This window comes from Anomalospiza imberbis, chromosome 29 (assembly GCF_031753505.1).
Source record: "Anomalospiza imberbis isolate Cuckoo-Finch-1a 21T00152 chromosome 29, ASM3175350v1, whole genome shotgun sequence".
In the NCBI taxonomy this organism is placed as follows: Eukaryota; Metazoa; Chordata; class Aves; order Passeriformes; family Viduidae; genus Anomalospiza; species Anomalospiza imberbis.
In genome coordinates this window covers 797295-815043 of record NC_089709.1, presented here as the reverse complement: position 1 = coordinate 815043, position 17749 = coordinate 797295, and the positions used below count along the sequence as shown (strand labels likewise).

General features: G+C 62.6%; 2 protein-coding genes across 2 annotated transcripts in view; both read right to left on the bottom strand.

Moving 5' to 3' along the window:
- Window positions 1-5491: 5491 nt before the first annotated feature.
- SLC27A3 (solute carrier family 27 member 3) lies at window positions 5492-9262 on the bottom strand. Its single transcript, XM_068174767.1, has 10 exons — window positions 8488-9262; window positions 7885-8094; window positions 7652-7810; window positions 7454-7578; window positions 7192-7386; window positions 7019-7109; window positions 6749-6947; window positions 6500-6597; window positions 6292-6422; window positions 5492-5699 (listed from the first exon to the last, which is right to left on the bottom strand). Exons 1-10 carry the CDS (start codon window positions 9260-9262, stop codon window positions 5523-5525), a joined length of 2160 nt encoding a protein of 719 aa, XP_068030868.1. The 3' UTR covers window positions 5492-5522.
- An 844-nt stretch (window positions 9263-10106) lies between these two features.
- Window positions 10107-17749, bottom strand: part of INTS3 (integrator complex subunit 3) — a 28376-nt gene continuing 20733 nt past the window's right edge. Inside the window, exons 21-30 of the mRNA XM_068175097.1 lie at window positions 17344-17497; window positions 15701-15769; window positions 14854-14929; window positions 13729-13842; window positions 12818-12866; window positions 11653-11820; window positions 10792-10892; window positions 10614-10686; window positions 10357-10516; window positions 10107-10265 (exon numbers count right to left, since the gene is read on the bottom strand). Coding sequence (XP_068031198.1) covers window positions 10188-10265; window positions 10357-10516; window positions 10614-10686; window positions 10792-10892; window positions 11653-11820; window positions 12818-12866; window positions 13729-13842; window positions 14854-14929; window positions 15701-15769; window positions 17344-17497 — 1042 coding nt within the window. The 3' untranslated portion in view covers window positions 10107-10187. The remainder of the gene's footprint in view (window positions 10266-10356; window positions 10517-10613; window positions 10687-10791; window positions 10893-11652; window positions 11821-12817; window positions 12867-13728; window positions 13843-14853; window positions 14930-15700; window positions 15770-17343; window positions 17498-17749) is intronic.

Genomic DNA, 17749 nt, shown 5'->3' with positions numbered 1-17749 from the left:
GGGGGGGTCTCAGTGTCCCCTGGGGGTGTCGAGGACAACCCAAAGCAAGAAAATGAGCCGCGAGAAAAGTCTCGATTTGCACTTCAGCCTTCCCGACCTTCCCATCCCATCCCATCCCATCCCCTTGCCCTCCCCTTCCTCATCCCCATCCCATCTCATCCCCTTCCCATCCCATCCCATCCCCTTCCCCTCCCCTTCCTCATCCCCATCCCATCCCCATCCCTTCCCATCCCATCCCATCCCCTTCCTCATCCCCATCCCATCCCCATCCCATCTCATCCCCTTCCCATCCCTATCCCCTTCCTTTCCCCATCCCATCCCCTTCCCATTCCTTTCCCTTCTCATCCTGTTCCTTTCCCCTTCCCCATCCCCTTCCCCATCCCCTTCCCTTCCCTTCCCTCCCCTCCCCTCCCCTCCCCTCCCCTCCCCTCCCCTCCCCTCCCCATTTTTTCGTGCTTTCAGTGAATTTTGCCAATTCCCCTTTTCCCTGCCTTTCCCCCCATTCCCGCTCCTCTCGTGCAATTCCCAAGCGCCGCCTCCCCCAATTCGGGGGGGGGGCGGCCCCCAAATCCCCCAAAACCAGGGGGGAACCCCATCCCTAAAGGGGGGACCCCGACCCCAAATCCAGGGGAGGGGAACCCCCAACCCACCCCTGAACCCCCCCTCTCCAGCCCCCTCCCCAAATTCAATGAGCACTTACCCCGGGGGGGGGCTTGGACCCCCCAAATCCCCCCCCCCGGGGCAAAGGAAAGCTGGGGTTTATTCTGATTTTTGGGGGGGTGGGGGTTGGTGGGGTTTTATATCCGGAAATGGGGAATTTTGGGGTGTTTTCGTTGGCTTTGACCGTTTCCAGCTGCTCCCCCCTCCCCCATTTTCGCCTTTCAATTCCCCCCTCCCCAAAATCCTCCCCCCCCCCTTCCTTTTCTCACCCCGGGAGCACTTTGACAAATCGGGTTTTTGGGGCTAAAACCAGAATTTTTGGGTTATTTTAGGGGTTTCTTTTATTTTGGGGTGGGGTCATTCCCTCTCCACCCCCCGGGGGTCCCCGTCCCCCCCTTAAGTGCCACTGTCCCCCCCCCCAAATCCAGGGCCCCTGGGCTGAGTTGAAATGAGAAAACAAATTTTAAAAAAAAACACAAAAAAACCTAAAAAACGGGATTTTCACCCGTAAAAATGGTGAGAACCTGGAAAAAAATCCCAAACCCAAGTGCAATAGAGGGGGGGGGGGGGGCCCCGGGGGGGCCGAACTCTTGGTGCTATAAACGAAATTCGGGGTGGGGGGACAGCCCTGTCACCCCTCCCCGGGGGGTCTCAGCCCCGGGGGGCTGCGGGCAGTTCCCCCCCCCCCCAAAAAAAAAAACAAAAAAAATTATCCCGGGCAGTTCCCACCCCCCAAAAAAACGCCCCCAAACCCCCAAAAACCACCCCAAACCCCTTCCCCGGGGTCCTGGGCAGTTCCCACCCCCCCCCCCTTGGATTGACCCCCCCCCCGCCCCAAAAGTGATTCCCAGGATTTGGGGGGTGGGGGGGTACATTCCCAAAACGACCCCAAACCCTTCCCGGGCTCCTGAGCAATTCTGACCCCCCACCCAAAAAAAAAAAAAAAAAAAAAAGAAAGAAAAATGGACTCCCCCCCCCCAATCCCAAAAATGCCCCCAAACCCTTCCTGGGATCCCAGGCAGTTCCCCCCCACCTCCCCTCGCCCCAATCCCGGAATTCCAGGGGCATTTGGATCCGTGTCCAGCCTCCTCCCCCCAGCATAGGTTTATCCCTATTTTTATTATTATTATTATTATAATTATTATTATTTTTGGCTTGCCCCCCCCTCCTCCCCCTCCACCCCCAGGGCTGTGATATCCCAGAAAAATTCCCTTTTTTTATTCCCCCTGCCCTCCCCCAGCTCCAAACTTCGAGGATTTTTCCCGCTTTTTTTCCGGCTAGGGGTAGATCCGCTTGTGAAAACGCTTTTTTGGGGTTTCTGTTTCGGGGGAGGGGGGGGTTTTTTTTGGTTCCTCCAAAGGCATATCCCATTCCCATCCCGAATTCCCACCCGAACTCCCCCATCCCGCCCCGTTTTGCTTCCGCTCTCGCTGCCGATATAACCAGGACTCATCCGTGTATATAAAACTGAGCTGTTTCTTGACACATTAAAAGGTGAAAAGAAAAAGGAAAAAAAAAAAAAAAAAGGCTAAAAAAAGGAAAAAAAAAATCCACTTAAAAAAAAAAAACCAAACAAAGGAAAAAAAAAAACCAACAAAAAAAAACCCCGAAAACCTGTACGTTGTGTAGGGGAAAAAAAAAATAAAAAACCAAAAAAAAAACTGAAAGAAAGGGAAAAAAAAAAAAAAAAAGAAAAAAAAAAAACAACAAAAGGAAACAAAAACAACAGAAAAACCGGCAAAAATTCCCGGGTGTTGTGGAAGTGTCACGTCCGTGTCGTGTGACCTCGTGTGTGTGACATGAACCGTGCAAGGAGGGGGGGCCGGGGGGCTCCGGGCTCCGGGAGCCCCGGCCCCGCTCCCCGAATTCTGTGCCTTTGACACGGGGCGGCACCGGGACCCCCGGGGGGGCCGAGATCCCTGTTCCTGTATTTGCACTGTTTTTATTCTGGATTGGCTTCCCGACAATACACGGCTCCAACAACCCCGGCTGCGCCTCTTCCTCTCCCCGAAACGCACGCGGGGCGGGAAATTCGGGATGGGGGCGGGAGGGGTGGGGGTGGAAGGGGAGGGGGGGGGTGTGGCACGAAATTCCAGGATCTCAGCCCGAAAATCCAGGATTTCAGCCCGAAAATCCAGGATTTCAGCACGGAATTCCAGGATTTCAGCACGAAAATCCAGGATTTCAGCACGGAATTCCAGGATTTCAGCACGGAATTCCAGCCCAAAATTCCAGGATTTCAGAAAAAAAAAAATCCAGGATTTCAGCATGAAATTCCAGGATTTCAGCAAAAAAAAATCCAGGATTTCAGCATAAAATTCCAGCCCAAAATTCCAGGATTTCAGGAAAAAAAAAAATCGGGATTTCAGCACAAAATTCCAGCCCAAAATTCCAGGATTTCAGAAGACAAATTCATGATTTTAGCAAAAAAATCCAGCCCAAAATTCCGGGATTTCAGAAAAAAAAATCCAGGATTTCAGCCCGAAATTCCAGGATTTCCGCCCAAAATTCCAGCCCAAAATTCCAGGATTGCAGAAGAAAAATTCCTGATTTCAGCCCAAAAATCCAGGATTTTAGCAAAAAAATGCAGCCCAAAATTCCAGGATTTCAGAAAAAAAATCCAGGATTTCAGCCCAAAAATCTAGGATTTCACCTCAAAATTCCAGGATTTCAGCCCGAAATTCCAGCCCAAAATTGCAGGATTAGAGTTTGAAATTCCAGGGTTTTAGTCTGAAAATCCAGCCCAAAATTCCAGGATTTCAGCCCAAAATTCCAGCATTTCAGCCCAAAAATCCAGGATTTCAGCCCAAATTCCAGGACCTCAGCCCAAAATTCCAGGATTTCACCCCAAAATTCCGGAATTTTAGTAAAAAAATCCAGCCCAGAATTCCAGGATTTCTGCCTGAACCACTGAGTTCCACTCCCAGTTTTCAGGATTTCACACCTGGGTTTTTTATTTCCCGGCCAAATTTGGGGATTTTGGTAAAATTCCCAGCATTTCGGCCTGGTTTGGGTGTCAGAAAAAAACCGAATTCGGTATTTTTGGCCCAATTTCAGGCCAGAACTGTGGGATTTTGGTCCCGGCTTCCAGGATTTTAGGCCCAATTTCCGCGTTGCTGATCCCAATTTGCAGGATTTCAGCGCCCAGCCGAACGTCGGGGTTTGGGGGATTTGGGGGATTTCAGCCCCATTTGCAGGATTTTCGTTCCCATTTCCACCGCTCAGGCCAAATTTTGGGGATTTTGGCCCCCGATCCGTCGGGTTTGGTCCGGATTTGGACGATTTCAGCCCAGATTTGCAGGATTTGGGACCCCAGTTTCTGGCTCGGGGGTGAGGGGCAGGTGGAAATGGTTTTTTTGGGGTTTTTTTTGCACAGATTTAAGGGGTTTTCCCCATTTTTCCCTCTTTTCCATCGGGTTTGAGCTCGGGGCGGATGGCAAAGTTGGGGGGCGGGGGGGTGAGGATCCCCCAGTTTTTGGAGAAAGGCTTCAAAATAAAATGAATTAAAACTTCAGCCCTTGGTAATCATTATTTAATTAAGAGAGGAATCGCTTGGCAAATGGGGAGGGAGGGACCCCAAATCCAATTCCACCCCCCCCCCCCAAAAAAAAAACCCTCCAGGACTTGGGGACAGCGGCTTCGGCGTCCCTGCCCCAAATTTGGGGGTGACAGGGACCAGATTTGCTACAAAAGAGTTTTATTTGCCAAAAAAAGACCCCAAAATGGGGAATTTTTGTGTACAAAGAGCCCCCGGAGCAGGGCGGGGGGACAGGGACCCCCGAGAGGGGACACGGGCGTGGGGGGGACGTGGGGAGCTGAGAGGCACTTGGGGACATGGGGGGGACGACATGGAGGGGACAGGATGGATTTTGGGACCCCCGGGATGGATTTTGGGATCCCCAGGATGGATTTTGGGACCCCCGGGATGGATTTTGGGACCCCCGGGATGGATTTTGGGGTCCCTGGGATGGATTTTGGGACCCCCGGGATGGATTTTGGGACCCCCAGGATGGATTTTGGGATCCCCGGGATGGATTTTGGGACCCCCGGGATGGATTTTGGGATCCCCGGGATGGATTTTGGGATCCCCGGGATAGATTTTGGGACCCCCGGGATAGATTTTGGGATCCCCGGGATGGATTTTGGGATCCCTGGGATGGATTTTGGGATCCCTGGGATAGATTTTGGGACCCCCGGGATGGATTTTGGGATCCCCGGGATGGATTTTGGGATCCCCGGGATAGATTTTGGGACCCCCGGGATAGATTTTGGGATCCCCGGGATGGATTTTGGGATCCCTGGGATGGATTTTGGGATCCCTGGGATAGATTTTGGGACCCCCGGGATGGATTTTGGGACCCCCGGGATGGATTTTGGGATCCCTGGGATGGATTTTGGGGTCCCTAGGATGGATTTTGGGATCCCTGGGATGGATTTTGGGACCCCCGGGGTGGACACGGGGATCCCCAGGACGGACACGGGACCCCCGGGACAGACACGGGACCCTGGGACGGACACGGGGACCACCGGGACAGACACGGGACCCCTGGGATGGACACGGGACCCCCGGGACGGACACGGGACCCCTGGGATGGACACGGGGACCCCCGGGACGGACACGGGACCCCCGGGACGGACACGGGGACCCCCGGGACAGACACGGGACCCCCGGGACGGACACGGGACCCCTGGGATGGACACGGGGACCACCGGGATGGACACAGGGACCACCGGGACGGACACAGGACCCCCGGGACAGACACGGGACCCCCAGGACGGACACAGGACCCCTGGGACAGACATGGGACCCCCATGGCCGCCGCTGCCGGGGCCGGGCTGGGCCCGGGGCGCTCCGGGTGGGCTCAGATACGGATCCGCCCGTCCTGGAGCCGCCGCCAGCGCTCGGCGTCCAGCGGGACGAAGGCTCCGGCGGCCTCGTCCAGCACGAAGAGCGGCTCCGCCACCAGCGCGGGGTCGCAGCCGTCCCGCGCCAGCCGCACCTTCTGCTGCTTGAAGGTCTCCGTCATCTCCAGCCGCTCCTGGGGCACAGCGGGCATTGGGGACCCCCCGAGCACCCCCCAAAAATCCAGCATTTCAGCCCAAAATTCCAACATTTCAACCCCAAGTTCCAGGATTTTAGCCCGAAATCCCAGCATTTGAGCACAAAAATCCAGGATTTTAGCCCGAAATTCCAAAATTTTAGCCCAAAATCCCAGGATTTCATCTGAAATTTCAGCCCAAAATTCCAGGATTTATGCCCCAAATCCCAGGATTTTAGCAAGAAAATCCAGGACTTTCCGCCCTAAATTCCAGGATTACAGTCCGAAATTCCAGCATTTCAGCCCAAAAATCCAGCATTCCAGCCATAAAAAACCAGGATTTCAGCCCGAAATCCCAGGATTTTCAGCCCAAAATCCCAGGATTTTAGTCCGAAACTTCAGCCCAGAATCCCAGGATTTCAGCCCGAAATCCCAAGATTTTCAGCCCAAAATCCCAGGATTTTAGTCCGAAACTTCAGCCCAGAATCCCAGGATTTCAGCCCGAAATCCCGGGATTTTCAGCCCAGAATTCCAGGATTTTCAGCCCAGAATCCCGGGATTTCAGCCCGAAATCCCAGGATTGCCCCGTTACCTGCAGGCGGAGGAAGCGCGGCCGCGCGTACGGCGGGAGCAGCTGCTCCAGGTGCCGGTAGAGGCCGGGACCGTCCAGGGAGCGGCCGGGACGCAGAACGAGCGCGGCCATCCCGGCTCGGCCCTCGTGGCCTGCGGGCGAGGGGACACTTGGGGACACCGCGGGGCTGGCGCGGGGGCCCGGGAGGCGACGCCGGGCCCGGCGGTACCTGGGACGGTGACGCCGTAAACGGTGGCTTCCTGCAGGGACTCGTGGGCCAGCAGCGCCTCGGCCACTTCCGTGGTGGCCACGTTCTCGCCTTTCCACCTGGGAGGGGACGGGGAAGAGCAGGATGAGGATGAGACCCCCCCCAGAAACGTTCCACGAGGCTGAGACGACCCCAGAACGCTTCCCAGGGCTGAGCCAAGCAGGGAGGGGGCTCTGGGGGTGGCCCCGGGCCGCGGTGGGGCTCGGGCACCTGAAGGTGTCCCCGATGCGGTCCCGGAAGCGCACGAACTGCTCCTCGTCCTGCTCCACCAGGTCCCCGGTGTTGAAGAACTCGTCCCCCTCGGCGAAGACCCCGCGGAGCAGCTTCTGCTCCGACAGCTCCCGGCTGCCGGCGTAGCCCAGGAACGGCGTCCGGCGCGTCACCGGGGCGATCAGCAGCCCCGTCTCACCTGCGGCGACCCGGACGGTGACGGGGGCGCCCTGGGCACCCCCCCGGTGCCGCCCCGCGCCCGCTCCTCACCCGTCCTGGCGCGGATGCAGCGCCCGGCCTTGTCCCGTTCCGGCGCTCCGGCCGCGACGTCGTAACGAACGACCTCAAAGGGCGAGAAGAGCTGGGGACAGGGGCGGGCTGGGGGTCGGTGCCTGGGCTGGGGAGAGTTGGGGGCGCAGCCCCCCCCTTCCAGCGCCCCAAACCTTGTAGATGAAGCTGCAGCGCCCCACGGCCCCCGGGGTGCCGGTGTAGTTGAAGAGGGTGACGTTGCCCTCGCTCATCCCGTACGTCTCCACGATGCGCACGGGCCCGAAGCGCTGCTGGAAGCTCCGCCAGACGTCGGGGCGGAGGCCGCTGCCCACCGCCAGCCTCAGCCCGTGCTGCCGCTCCCCGGGGCGCTGCGGGGCCACCGTCAGCTCCGGGGGTGCCCCCCGGGACCCCCCTCGCCCAGCCCCCCGCCCTGACCTGGGGCTGGTTCACCAGGTACCGGCACAGCTCCCCGATGTACTGGAAGACGGTGACGCCCTCGGCGCGGCAGTCGTCCCAGAACTGGCTGGCTGAGAACTTCTCCTTCAGCACGCACGTGGCCCCTTGAGGGATGGAGGTGGGGGGGATCAGCCCCAAAACGTGCCCGAACCCCCCCGGGGCCCCGTCCCCGCTCACCGATGCCGAGGCAGCCGACGATGCCCAGCAGGGACCCGGCCATGTGGTAGAGGGGCAGCGCCAGGTACACGACGTCCCGGCTGGAGGCTCCCACCAGCTCGTAGAAGCCCAGGCACATGATGGACTTGAGGTGGGACACGCGGGCGGCTTTGGGGAGGCCTGGAAGGGGAAAACAGAGCTGAGCCCCCGCCACGCTCCAACAGAACCCCCCCGACCCCCGGTGGCGGCCCCACCGGTGGTGCCCGAGGTGAAGATGTAGAGGCAGGTGTCGTTCATGTCCTCGGGCTCCCACACGTCCTCGGGCTCCAGCTCCTCGGAGGCCGCGTCCAGCAGCTCCTGCAGCGCCACGACGCCGGGCGGGTACGGCCCCGCTCCCAGCACCCACACGGCCACGCCGTCCTCCCGCAGGCTGGGCAGGAGCGGCTCCACCGACCCGAACAGGTCTGGGGGGACGGCACCGAGTGGGGACCACCCCGCCGGCCCCGGGGCCACCAGCCCACCCCCGGGGCCGCACGTGCCACCCACCCCTTGTCCCCCTCGCCCCCGGTCCCGCCCCGTTCTTTATTCCCCTGGTCCCACTGCGGCTCCCCGTCCTCTCATCCCCCCGGTCCCACCTCCGTCCCCGTTATACCCCGGGATCTCCCCACTCCGCGGCCCCGTCACCCCCCGCTCCCCCCCGTTTCCCCGGTGCCTTTCCCCCGGCATTCCTCGGTCCCCTCCCGCTCCCCTCGGTGTCTCCCCGTGGTCCCCCGAAAGCTCCCCGCTTCCTCTCGGCCCTTTCCCCCCACGCTCCCCGCTGTCCCCCCGCTGTCCCCCCGCTGTCCCCCCGGTCTCACCGTCCGCCACCAGCAGCGCCCGCGCCCCGCAGCCGCGCAGGCAGTGCCGGAGCCCCGCGGGGCGCAGCGCCGTGCCCAGGAAGGCCGGGCGGGCCCCGAGCGCCGCCAGCCCGAACCAGCCCCACACGAAGCGGGGCTCGTTGCCCACCAGCAGCCCCACGGTGTCCCCGGGCCGCGGCGGGGCCCGCAGCGCCCGCAGCGCGTTCGCCACCCGCGCCACGCTCCGCGCCGCCCGCCCCAGCGGCTCCGCGCCCGCCCGGCCCCGCAGGAACGGCCGCGCCGGGGCCGCCCGGGCGGCGCGGAGGAACCGGGAGGCCACGCTGCCGCCGGGGCCGCCCCGCGCCCGCCGCCGGACCCGCAGCGCCCGCAGCGCGAACGCCAGGTCGGCCCAGAGGTGCGGCCGCAGCCGCCGCTGCAGCGCCAGCAGCGCCCCCAGAGCCCCCAGCGCCCCCGCGGCCAGCGGCCCCCCCCGGGAGCCCCCCCAGGAGCGCGCCCAGGACCCCCAGCGCCCCCAGCCCCAGCGCCCCCAGCGCCGCCGCCAGCGCCATCGCCCGCCTCGGGGGCGGGGCGGGGCGGACACGCCCACACTGGCCACGCCCCCGACCGCGCCCACCTTGGCCACGCCCGCTCTGACCGCGCCCACCCCCACCCCCACCCCCACCCCCACCCCCACCCCTCTGCCAAGCACTACGCCGCCCCCCCCCCACAATGTCACCTCTGTCCCCACCCCGGCCCCGTGGTCCCCCCGGCTCGGCCCCCAGTGTCCCCTCGCCATCGTCGCCTCTTTCCCCCCACTGTCCCCTCCTTGTCCCCCTCTGTCCCTTGTCCCCACTCCGTCCCCCCCACTCTGTCCCCTCCCTGTGCCCTCCCTGTCCCCCCCTGTCCCCCCCTGTCCCTCCCTGTCCCCCCCGTCCCCCTGTCCCCCCCCTGTCCCCTCCCTGTCCCCCCGTCCCCCCTGTCCCCCCCTGTCCCCTCCCTGTCCCCCCCTGTCCCTCCCTGTCCCCTCCCTGTCCCCCTGTCCCTCCCTGTCCCCCCTGTCCCCTCCCTGTCCCCCCCGCTCCTCCCTGTCCCAGATTCCCCGTCTCGGGGGGGTCTGGCAGTGTCACCGTCCCCGGGGGAGCCACGTGCCCCGGCCAGGCCACACCGGGGCAGGGGCAGTGGGGGTGGGGGACACGGCCCCCGCCCCCCTTCCCCCGCCCCCCCCCCCCCCGCCACAAATTGGGGCCGTTTGGTACAAAACAGGAAGGTTTTTATTGCTGCTTTTCTTAAAAACACTTAAAAACGCTGAGTGGGGGGGGCGGGCAGGACCCCCCCCCCCCAATTCCCGCTGGCCACGGGTGCTGACCCCCTCCCAGGACCACCCCCGGGGGGCCGGGGCCGCTGTCCTGGGGGGCTGGACGCCCCCGTCCCCCCTCCCCAAATCATCCTGGAGCAGCGACTCGTTTCACCCTTTATTTACATTTCTGGAGGAAAATGGGGGTGGGGGTCCCCCCTTCCCCCTGCTTGTGTCCCCTGGGGGGGGGACCCCACCCACACCGGGGGGGGACGACCCCATGAACCCTCCCCCATGCGGTGAAAAAAAGGGGAAGGGTCCCAAGGGCGTGGCGGGAGCTGGGGGGTGCCCCGAGCCCAGGGATTTGCTGTCACCGGTTTGGGGGGGCTCCCGGGGTCTCCCCGAGGTTTGGGGGGGGTCCCAGCCCTCAGTCACTGTCCGAGCCCACGGCGGAGGAGCCTTTCCTTTTCCTCTTGGCCGGTTTGGGTTTGGTGTCCTCTTCCTCCTGCAGCGACAAGGCCGGGGATTGGGGGGGGGGGTCCCCGCGGCCACCCCGGGGTTTTGGGGACCCCAGCGGGCTCTGGGGGGGCTCTCACCGAGGCGCTGCTGGAGCCCGACTCCTCCTCGTTGTTGGGGGGCTGCGCGGCGTTCTTGCGGCTGCGGGGGCTGGCCAGCGCCGTGGCTTTCCGGCGGCTCTTGGGGGGTTTGCTGGAGGAATCCTCGTATTCCTCGGCCAGGGAGAAGAGGTCGGAGAACCTGGAGGGGAGCAGAGGGGCTCAGGGGGATTTTGGGGGTCCTCCGGAGGGGAGGGGAGGCAGGGAGAGGGAATGGAGGCGGTGGGGGGGGGTCTCACTTCATCTTGTGGGCTTCGTCGCAGCTGGCCTGGACGTGCTGCAGCGCCTGCAGGATCGGGGTCTGGCTGAAAACTGGGAGAGAGAGGCGGGAATGGGGTGGGAATGGGGTGGGAATGGGGTGAGGGGGGCGCCCCCCGATCCCAGATCCCGCACCCCAGGGCCCCCCGAGGCACCCACAGTTCTGCTTGGTGTTGGTGAGGTTGAGGCGGAGGTTGTCCAGGTGCTCCAGGATCTGCTCCAGGGTCAGCTGGGCCAGCTTGCTGCTGGAGCTGCGCAGGCTGCGGGGAAAGGGTTCCCAAAAAACGGGGTGAGAGCCCGGGAAACGGGGGTGAGAGCCCAAAAATGGGGGTGAAACCTCAAAGAATGGGGGTGAGAGCCCAAAAAAATGAGCAGATGTCAAAAAATGGGGGTGAGAGCCCAAAAATGGGGTGAGAGCCCAAAAATGGGGATGAGATCCTAAAAAACAGGGATAAGATCACAAAAAATGGGGATGAGACCCCCCCAAGCCCCCCGGCGTTTTTGGGGTAGGTGAGAAAAACTTCCCCAAATCCTCAGGGAGGGAATTCCCAGGAATCAGGGAGGGAATTCCCAGGAATAAGGGGCAGAATTGCCAGGATTCAGAGAGGGAATTGCCAGGATTGGGGGATTCCAGGACCCCCGACCTCTGGCGCTTGCAGGGCAGGGGAGACAAAAACCCCTAAATCCTCAGGGAGGGAATTCCCAGGATTCAGGGACCAGAATTCCCAGGATTCAGGGGACAGAATTCCCAGGATTCAGGGACAGAATTCCCAGGATTCGGGGAGGGAATTCCCAGGATTCAGGGAGGGAATTGCCAGGATTCGGGGATTCCAGGACCCCCGATCTCTGGCGCTTGCAGGGCAGGGGAGACAAAAACCCCCAAATCCTCAGGGAGGGAATTGCCAGGATTCCGGGAGGGAATTCCCAGGATTCGGGGAGGGAATTGCCAGGATTCCGGGAGGGAATTGCCAGGATTCGGGGAGGGAATTGCCAGGATCGGGGGATTCCAGGACCCCCGACCTCTGGCGCTTGCGGGGCAGGCTGTTGTTCTTGATCAGCAGCGCCTTGATGTGCTCGCCCAGCAGGTCGTCGTGCCGCAGCCCCCAGTGCCGCAGGATGCTGGTGGTGAACTGGTCCTCGGGGTGGCACGGCCGGCTCAGCACCATCTTCACCATCTCCTCGCTGGGCCTGGGCATGGCGGGCACGGGGACGGGCAGGAAACCCCCCGGGTCCCCCGGAGCGGGCACCGGGACGGGCAGGAAAACCCCCGGGACCCCCACAGCGGGCACAGGGATGGGCAGGAAAACCCCCGGGACCCCCGGAGTGGGCACGGGGACGGGCAGGAAACTCCCCGGGTCCCCCGGAGCGGGCACGGGGATGGGCAGGAAACCCCCCGGGATCCCCAGAGCGGGCACGGGGACGGGCAGGAAACCCCCCGGGACTCCCGGAGTGGGCACAGGGACGGGCAGGAAAACCCCCCGGGACCCCCGCAGCAGGCACAGGGACGGGCAGGAAACCCCCCGGGACCCGGAGCGGGCACGGGGACGGGCAGGAAAACCCCCGGGACCCCCGGAGCGGGCACAGGGATGAGCAGGAAAACCCCCCGGGACTCCCGGAGTGGGCACGGGGACGGGCAGGAAAACCCCCCGGGACCCCCGCAGCAGGCACAGGGACGGGCAGGAAACCCCCCGGGACCCGGAGCGGGCACGGGGACGGGCAGGAAAACCCCCGGGACCCCCGGAGCGGGCACAGGGATGAGCAGGAAAACCCCCCGGGTCCCCCGGAGCAGGCACGGGGATGGGCAGGAAAACCTCCCGGGACCCCCAGAGCGGGCACGGGGATGGGGACGGGCAGGAAATCCCCCCGGGACCCCCAGAAGAGCCCCCCAAATCCCGCTCCCCTGGAGTGCCAGCGCGGCCCCGCGCCGGTGGGGACAACCTGGAGACCCCCAGAGCTCCGCAGTGCCCCCCAAATCCTCCCAGAGACCCCCAAATCCTCTCACTGTCCAACAAATCACCTCAGTGTCCCCCCAAATCCCCTCAGGGCCCCCCAAATCCTCTCAGTGCCAAATCCTCTCAGTGCCCTCTGGAACCTCTCAGTGCCCCTAAATCCCCCCGGAGCCCCCCAAATCCCTTCAGTGCCCCCCAAACCCCCCCTGTGCCCCCCAGATCCCCCCGGCGCTCACTTCTCCCTGCGGAGCTGCAGCAGGAGGCAGGACAGGGCCTCGGGGTGCTCTGCAAGGGGGGCAGGGACAGGACAGCAATGTCACCTGGAATGTCACCTGGGATGTCCCCCCCTCCCCGGGAATGTCCCCCTGGGAACGTCCCCAGTGTCCCCGCCACTGGGAATGTCACCTGGGAATGTCCCCAGCAGTGTCCCCAGAAATATCCCTAGGAATGTCCCCACGTCCCCAGCTGTGTCCCCATGTCCCCAGCAGTGTCCCCACGTCCCCAGCCATGTCCCCATGTCCCCAGCAGTGTCCCCATGTCCCCATGTCCCCAAAAGTGTCCCCATGTCCCCAGCAGTGTCCCCGTGTCCCCAGCCGTGTCCCAGCCATGTCCCAGTGTCCCCAGCAATGTCCCAGCAGTGTCCCCGTGTCCCCATGTCCCCAGCAGTGTCCCAGCAGTGTCCCAGTGTCCCCAGCAATGTCCCAGCAGTGTCCCAGTGTCCCCAGCCGTGTCCCAGCCGTGTACCAGCAGTGTCCCAGTGTCCCCAGCCGTGTCCTCATGTCCCCAGCCGTGTCCCAGTGTCCCCAGCTGTGTCCCAGCAGTGTCCCTGTGTCCCCATGTCCCCAGCAGTGTCCCCAGCCATGTCCCAGCTGTGTCCCCGTGTCCCCAGCAGTGTCCCAGCAGTGTCCCCGTGTCCCCATGTCCCCAGCAGTGTCCCAGCAGTGTCCCAGTGTCCCCAGCAATGTCCCAGCAGTGTCCCAGCAGTGTCCCTGTGTCCCCATGTCCCCAGCAGTGTCCCAGTGTCCCCATCCGTGTCCCAGTGTCCCCAGCCGTGTCCCAGCCGTGTACCAGCAGTGTCCCAGTGTCCCCAGCCATGTCCCCATGTCCCCAGCCGTGTCCCAGTGTCCCCAGCCGCGTCCCCGCTCACCCCGGTACTTGAGGTGCTGCAGGATGGGGATGATGGTCTCCAGGGGGATGTTGTGGGCCAGGAAGAGCTGCCAGGTGCAGTACTGCTCAAAGGTCTCCCAGTCCAGGCTCTGAACTGGGACCGGGACCGGGACCGGGGCCGGGGAGGGGACAGCGGGACAGCGGGACAGGGGGACAGGGGGACAGCGGGACAGCGGGACAGGGGGACAGGGGGACGGGGGGACGGGGGGACAGGGGGACAGGGGGTACGGCAGGGATGGATAACAGGGACAGTGGGGATGGGTAATGGGGACAATAGGGATAACAGGGACAATGGGATAATGGGGATGGATAACAGGGACAATGGGATAATGGGGATGGATAATGGGGATGGATAATGGGGATGGATAACGGGGACAATGGGATAATGGGGATGGATAACGGGGACAATGGGATAATGGGGACAATGGGATAATGGGGATGGATAATGGGGACAATGGGATAATGGGGATGATAATGGGGACAATGGGATAATGGGGACAATGGGACAATGGGGATGGATAACAGGGACAATGGGGACAATGGGACAGTGGGGATAACAGGGATAGTGGGGATGGATAACAGGGACAATGGGATAATGGGGTTAACAGGGATAATGGGGATGGATAACGGGGACAAGAGGGTTAACAGGGATCTGTGCCAGCCCCTTCCCAAGCTCCGGGGATCCCCAAACCTGCCTGGGGTCCCCCCACCCCTCCAGGCACTGGGAATGGGGACAGGGCCCTGTCCCGGGCAGGGGCTGTGGGGACAGAGTTAACGAGGCTCCCTAATTAACAGGCTTATCCCACTGCTCCCAAAGCTGGATCAGGGAGAGCGGGATTTGCTCTGGGAACACCGAGGGACCCCACGGAGAGGCTCTGGAGCCGGGGCAGATTTGGGGATTTTCCCCATTCCCTGCCTGGCACGGCGGGAGCTGCTGGGAATGGCACCCACGGAGGGCAGGGGGGCACAGGGATAAATCCCAAAATCCGCCTTGGGGCCGTGATCCTTCCGTGCCCGCAGGGAATTCAGCCCCGGGGATCTCCCTCTGGATTTGGGGCAGGATTTGGGGGCTGCTCAGCCCCATTCCCACGGGAACGTCACTCACTGAGGATGTTCAGCACGGAATCCTTGCGGAACATGACGAGGTTTCCCATCATCACGTGGCACACGAGCTCCTGGAGCTGGGGTGGGGGGACGGGGAATGGGGTCAGGGGGGCTCTGAGGAGCCCCCCCAGGCGGGATCCAGCGGGAAAAATGCCAGCACCATCCCTTGGGATGGGAGCTGGGGTGGAGGGGGGGCTTCCCACTCCCACTCTGCCTCTCCTTCTCCCTGCCCCTCTGGAGATCCCACAGGATCCCCTGGAGCTCCACAGGGAAGCACCTGGAGGACGCCAGGAAGGAATGGGAGCAGGGAAGGGAAGGAAACGCTCCGGGGCAGGGTCAGGAGCCGCCAGCCCTTGGGATTTGGGAGCATCCCGGCTCGGAGCTCCCCGGCGCAGCATTCCCGGCCCGGGAAGGGCAGGAGGGGCCGGGAACGCCCGGGGTTATCGGCACATCCAGAGCTGCTCCAGACATTCCAGAGGTGCCCCCACGGCTATTTCTGGCTTCTCGCGGCAACTCTGGAGCGGGGAAAATTCCTGCCAGGAGCCTCAGCCAGGGCAAGGCAGAGCCAGCGGGGGCAAAGAGGGGCTCATTAGGGGTAATTAGCGCTGATTGCCCAGGAAATGGCTCTGCGGGAGATCCCTTGGAAGCAGCAGCTCGGGATCAACCTTTGGACACAGCAGGAGAACCGCGGAGCTTTTGGGGTTCATTCCGGCGAGGATTAGGGGAACCAGAGCCCGTGGGGGGATCGTTTTGGGGTTAAATCTCCCGGGAATGGCGCAGAGGGGCCGGGAAAGGGTCGGGAAAGGGTCGGGAAGGGCCGGGAAGGGGTCAGGAAGGATCCCCCGCACCTGGAAGGAGTCGATGACAGCCACGATCATGTTGAGCAGCTCCCCGCTCCGCAGGGTCTCATCCGGAAACTGGGAATGCACAAAACGTGGGCAAGGTTCCCAGAGAGCCCTTCCCAAAATCTCAGATCCCCACGGAAAAGCTCCGACAGCGGGGGGCAGCCGTCAGCCGGCCCCGAGTGCCTGGAATTCCCTGTTCTCCCTCTCCTCCTGGCTCTGGAATTCCCTGTACTCCCTCTCCTCCTCCTGGCTCTGGAATTCCCTGTTCTCCCTCTCCTCCCAGCTCTGGAATTCCCTGTTCTCCCTCTCCTCCTGGCTCTGGAATTCCCTGTTCTCCCTCTCCTCCCGGCTCTGGAATTCCCTGTTCTCCCTCTCCTCTTGGCTCTGGAATTCCCTGTTCTCCCTCTCCTCCTGGCTCTGCTCCCTGCTCCGGAGCCTCGCATGGAAACCCAAAATCAATCCCAGCAGGAGCCAAGGGCCGGGACCGGCAGCTCCGAGGGAGCCAAGGGCTGATCTGGGATTTGGGGTCAGCGTGGGGACCCTGGGACAGATCCCAGGATTTGGGGTCACTGTGGGGAACAGTGGGACCCTGCCCTGGGAGGAATCCTGGGATTTGGGGTCAGCGTGGGGATTCTCTGAATTTAGAGAGAATTTTTGGGGATTCTCTGCTGCAGCACACCTGGGATGGCTCAGGACACACCTGGGAAAGGCTTGGGATGGAGCTTGGGACACACCAGGAACGGGACTTGGGACACACCAGGAATGGGATTTGGGGCACACCTGGGATGGAGCTCAGGACATACCTGGGATGGGATTTGGGGGTGGAGCTTGGGGCACACCTGGGACAGGACCTGGGATGGGCTTGGGACACACCTGGGATGGGATTTGGGGCACAACAGGAATGGGATTTGGGGCACCCCTGGGATGGGATCGGAGGCACCCCTGGGATGGGATTTGAGGCACCCCTGGGATGGGATTTGGGGCACCCCTTGGAAGGGATTTGGGACACCCCTGGGATGGGATCGGAGGCACCCCTGGGATGGGATCGGAGGCACCCCTGGGATGGGATTTGGGGCACCCCTTGGAAGGGATTTGGGGCACACCTGGGATGGGATCTGAGACACACCAGGAATGGGATTTGGGACACCCTAGGAACGGGATTTGGGACACTCCTGGGATGGGATTTGGGGCACACCATGAATGGGATTTGGGACACCCTAGGAATGGGATTTGGGGCACACCAGGAATGGGATTTGGGGCACACCAGGAATGGGATTTGGGGCACACCAGGAATGGGATTGGAGACACACCAGGAATGGGATTTGGGACACCCTAGGAACGGGATTTGGGACACTCCTGGGATGGGATTTGGGACACTCCTGGGATGGGATTTGGGGCACACCAGGAATGGGATTTGGGGCACACCAGGAATGGGATTTGGGGCACACCAGGAATGAGATTTGGGACTCCCCTGGGATGGGGTCTGAGGCCCCCCTGAGATGGGATTTGAGGCACCCCTGGGAAGGGATTTGAGGCACACCAGGGATGGGATTTGAGGCAACCCTGGGAAGGGATTTGGGGCACCCCCGGGACGGGACCCGGGGCACACGTGGAGCCCGGGCACACGCGGGCAGCTGAGGCCTCACCTCGGTGTAGATGGAGGGCGTGAGGAAGCAGAGCAGGCGCACGTCGTCCTCCTGGCACGCCTTCATGTCCATCATCAGGCAGGTGTGCAGCTCGCCCAGCTGCGTGGCCTGGGCGAACGACTCGTACAGCCCCATCCTGCCCAGCGCCGCCTTGCTGGGGACACAGCGCACCTGGCACGGCTGGCACAGCTGGCGCACAGCTGGCACAGTGCTGGCACAGTGCTGGCACAGTGCCGGCACAGCTGGCACAGTGCCGGCACAGCGCTGGCACAGCTAGCACAGACCTGGCACAGTGCTGGCACAGCTGGCACACACCTGGCATAGCTGGCACAGTGCTGGCACAGCTGGTGCACACCTGGCACAGCTGGCACAGTGCTGGCACAGACCTGGCACAGCTGGCACAGTG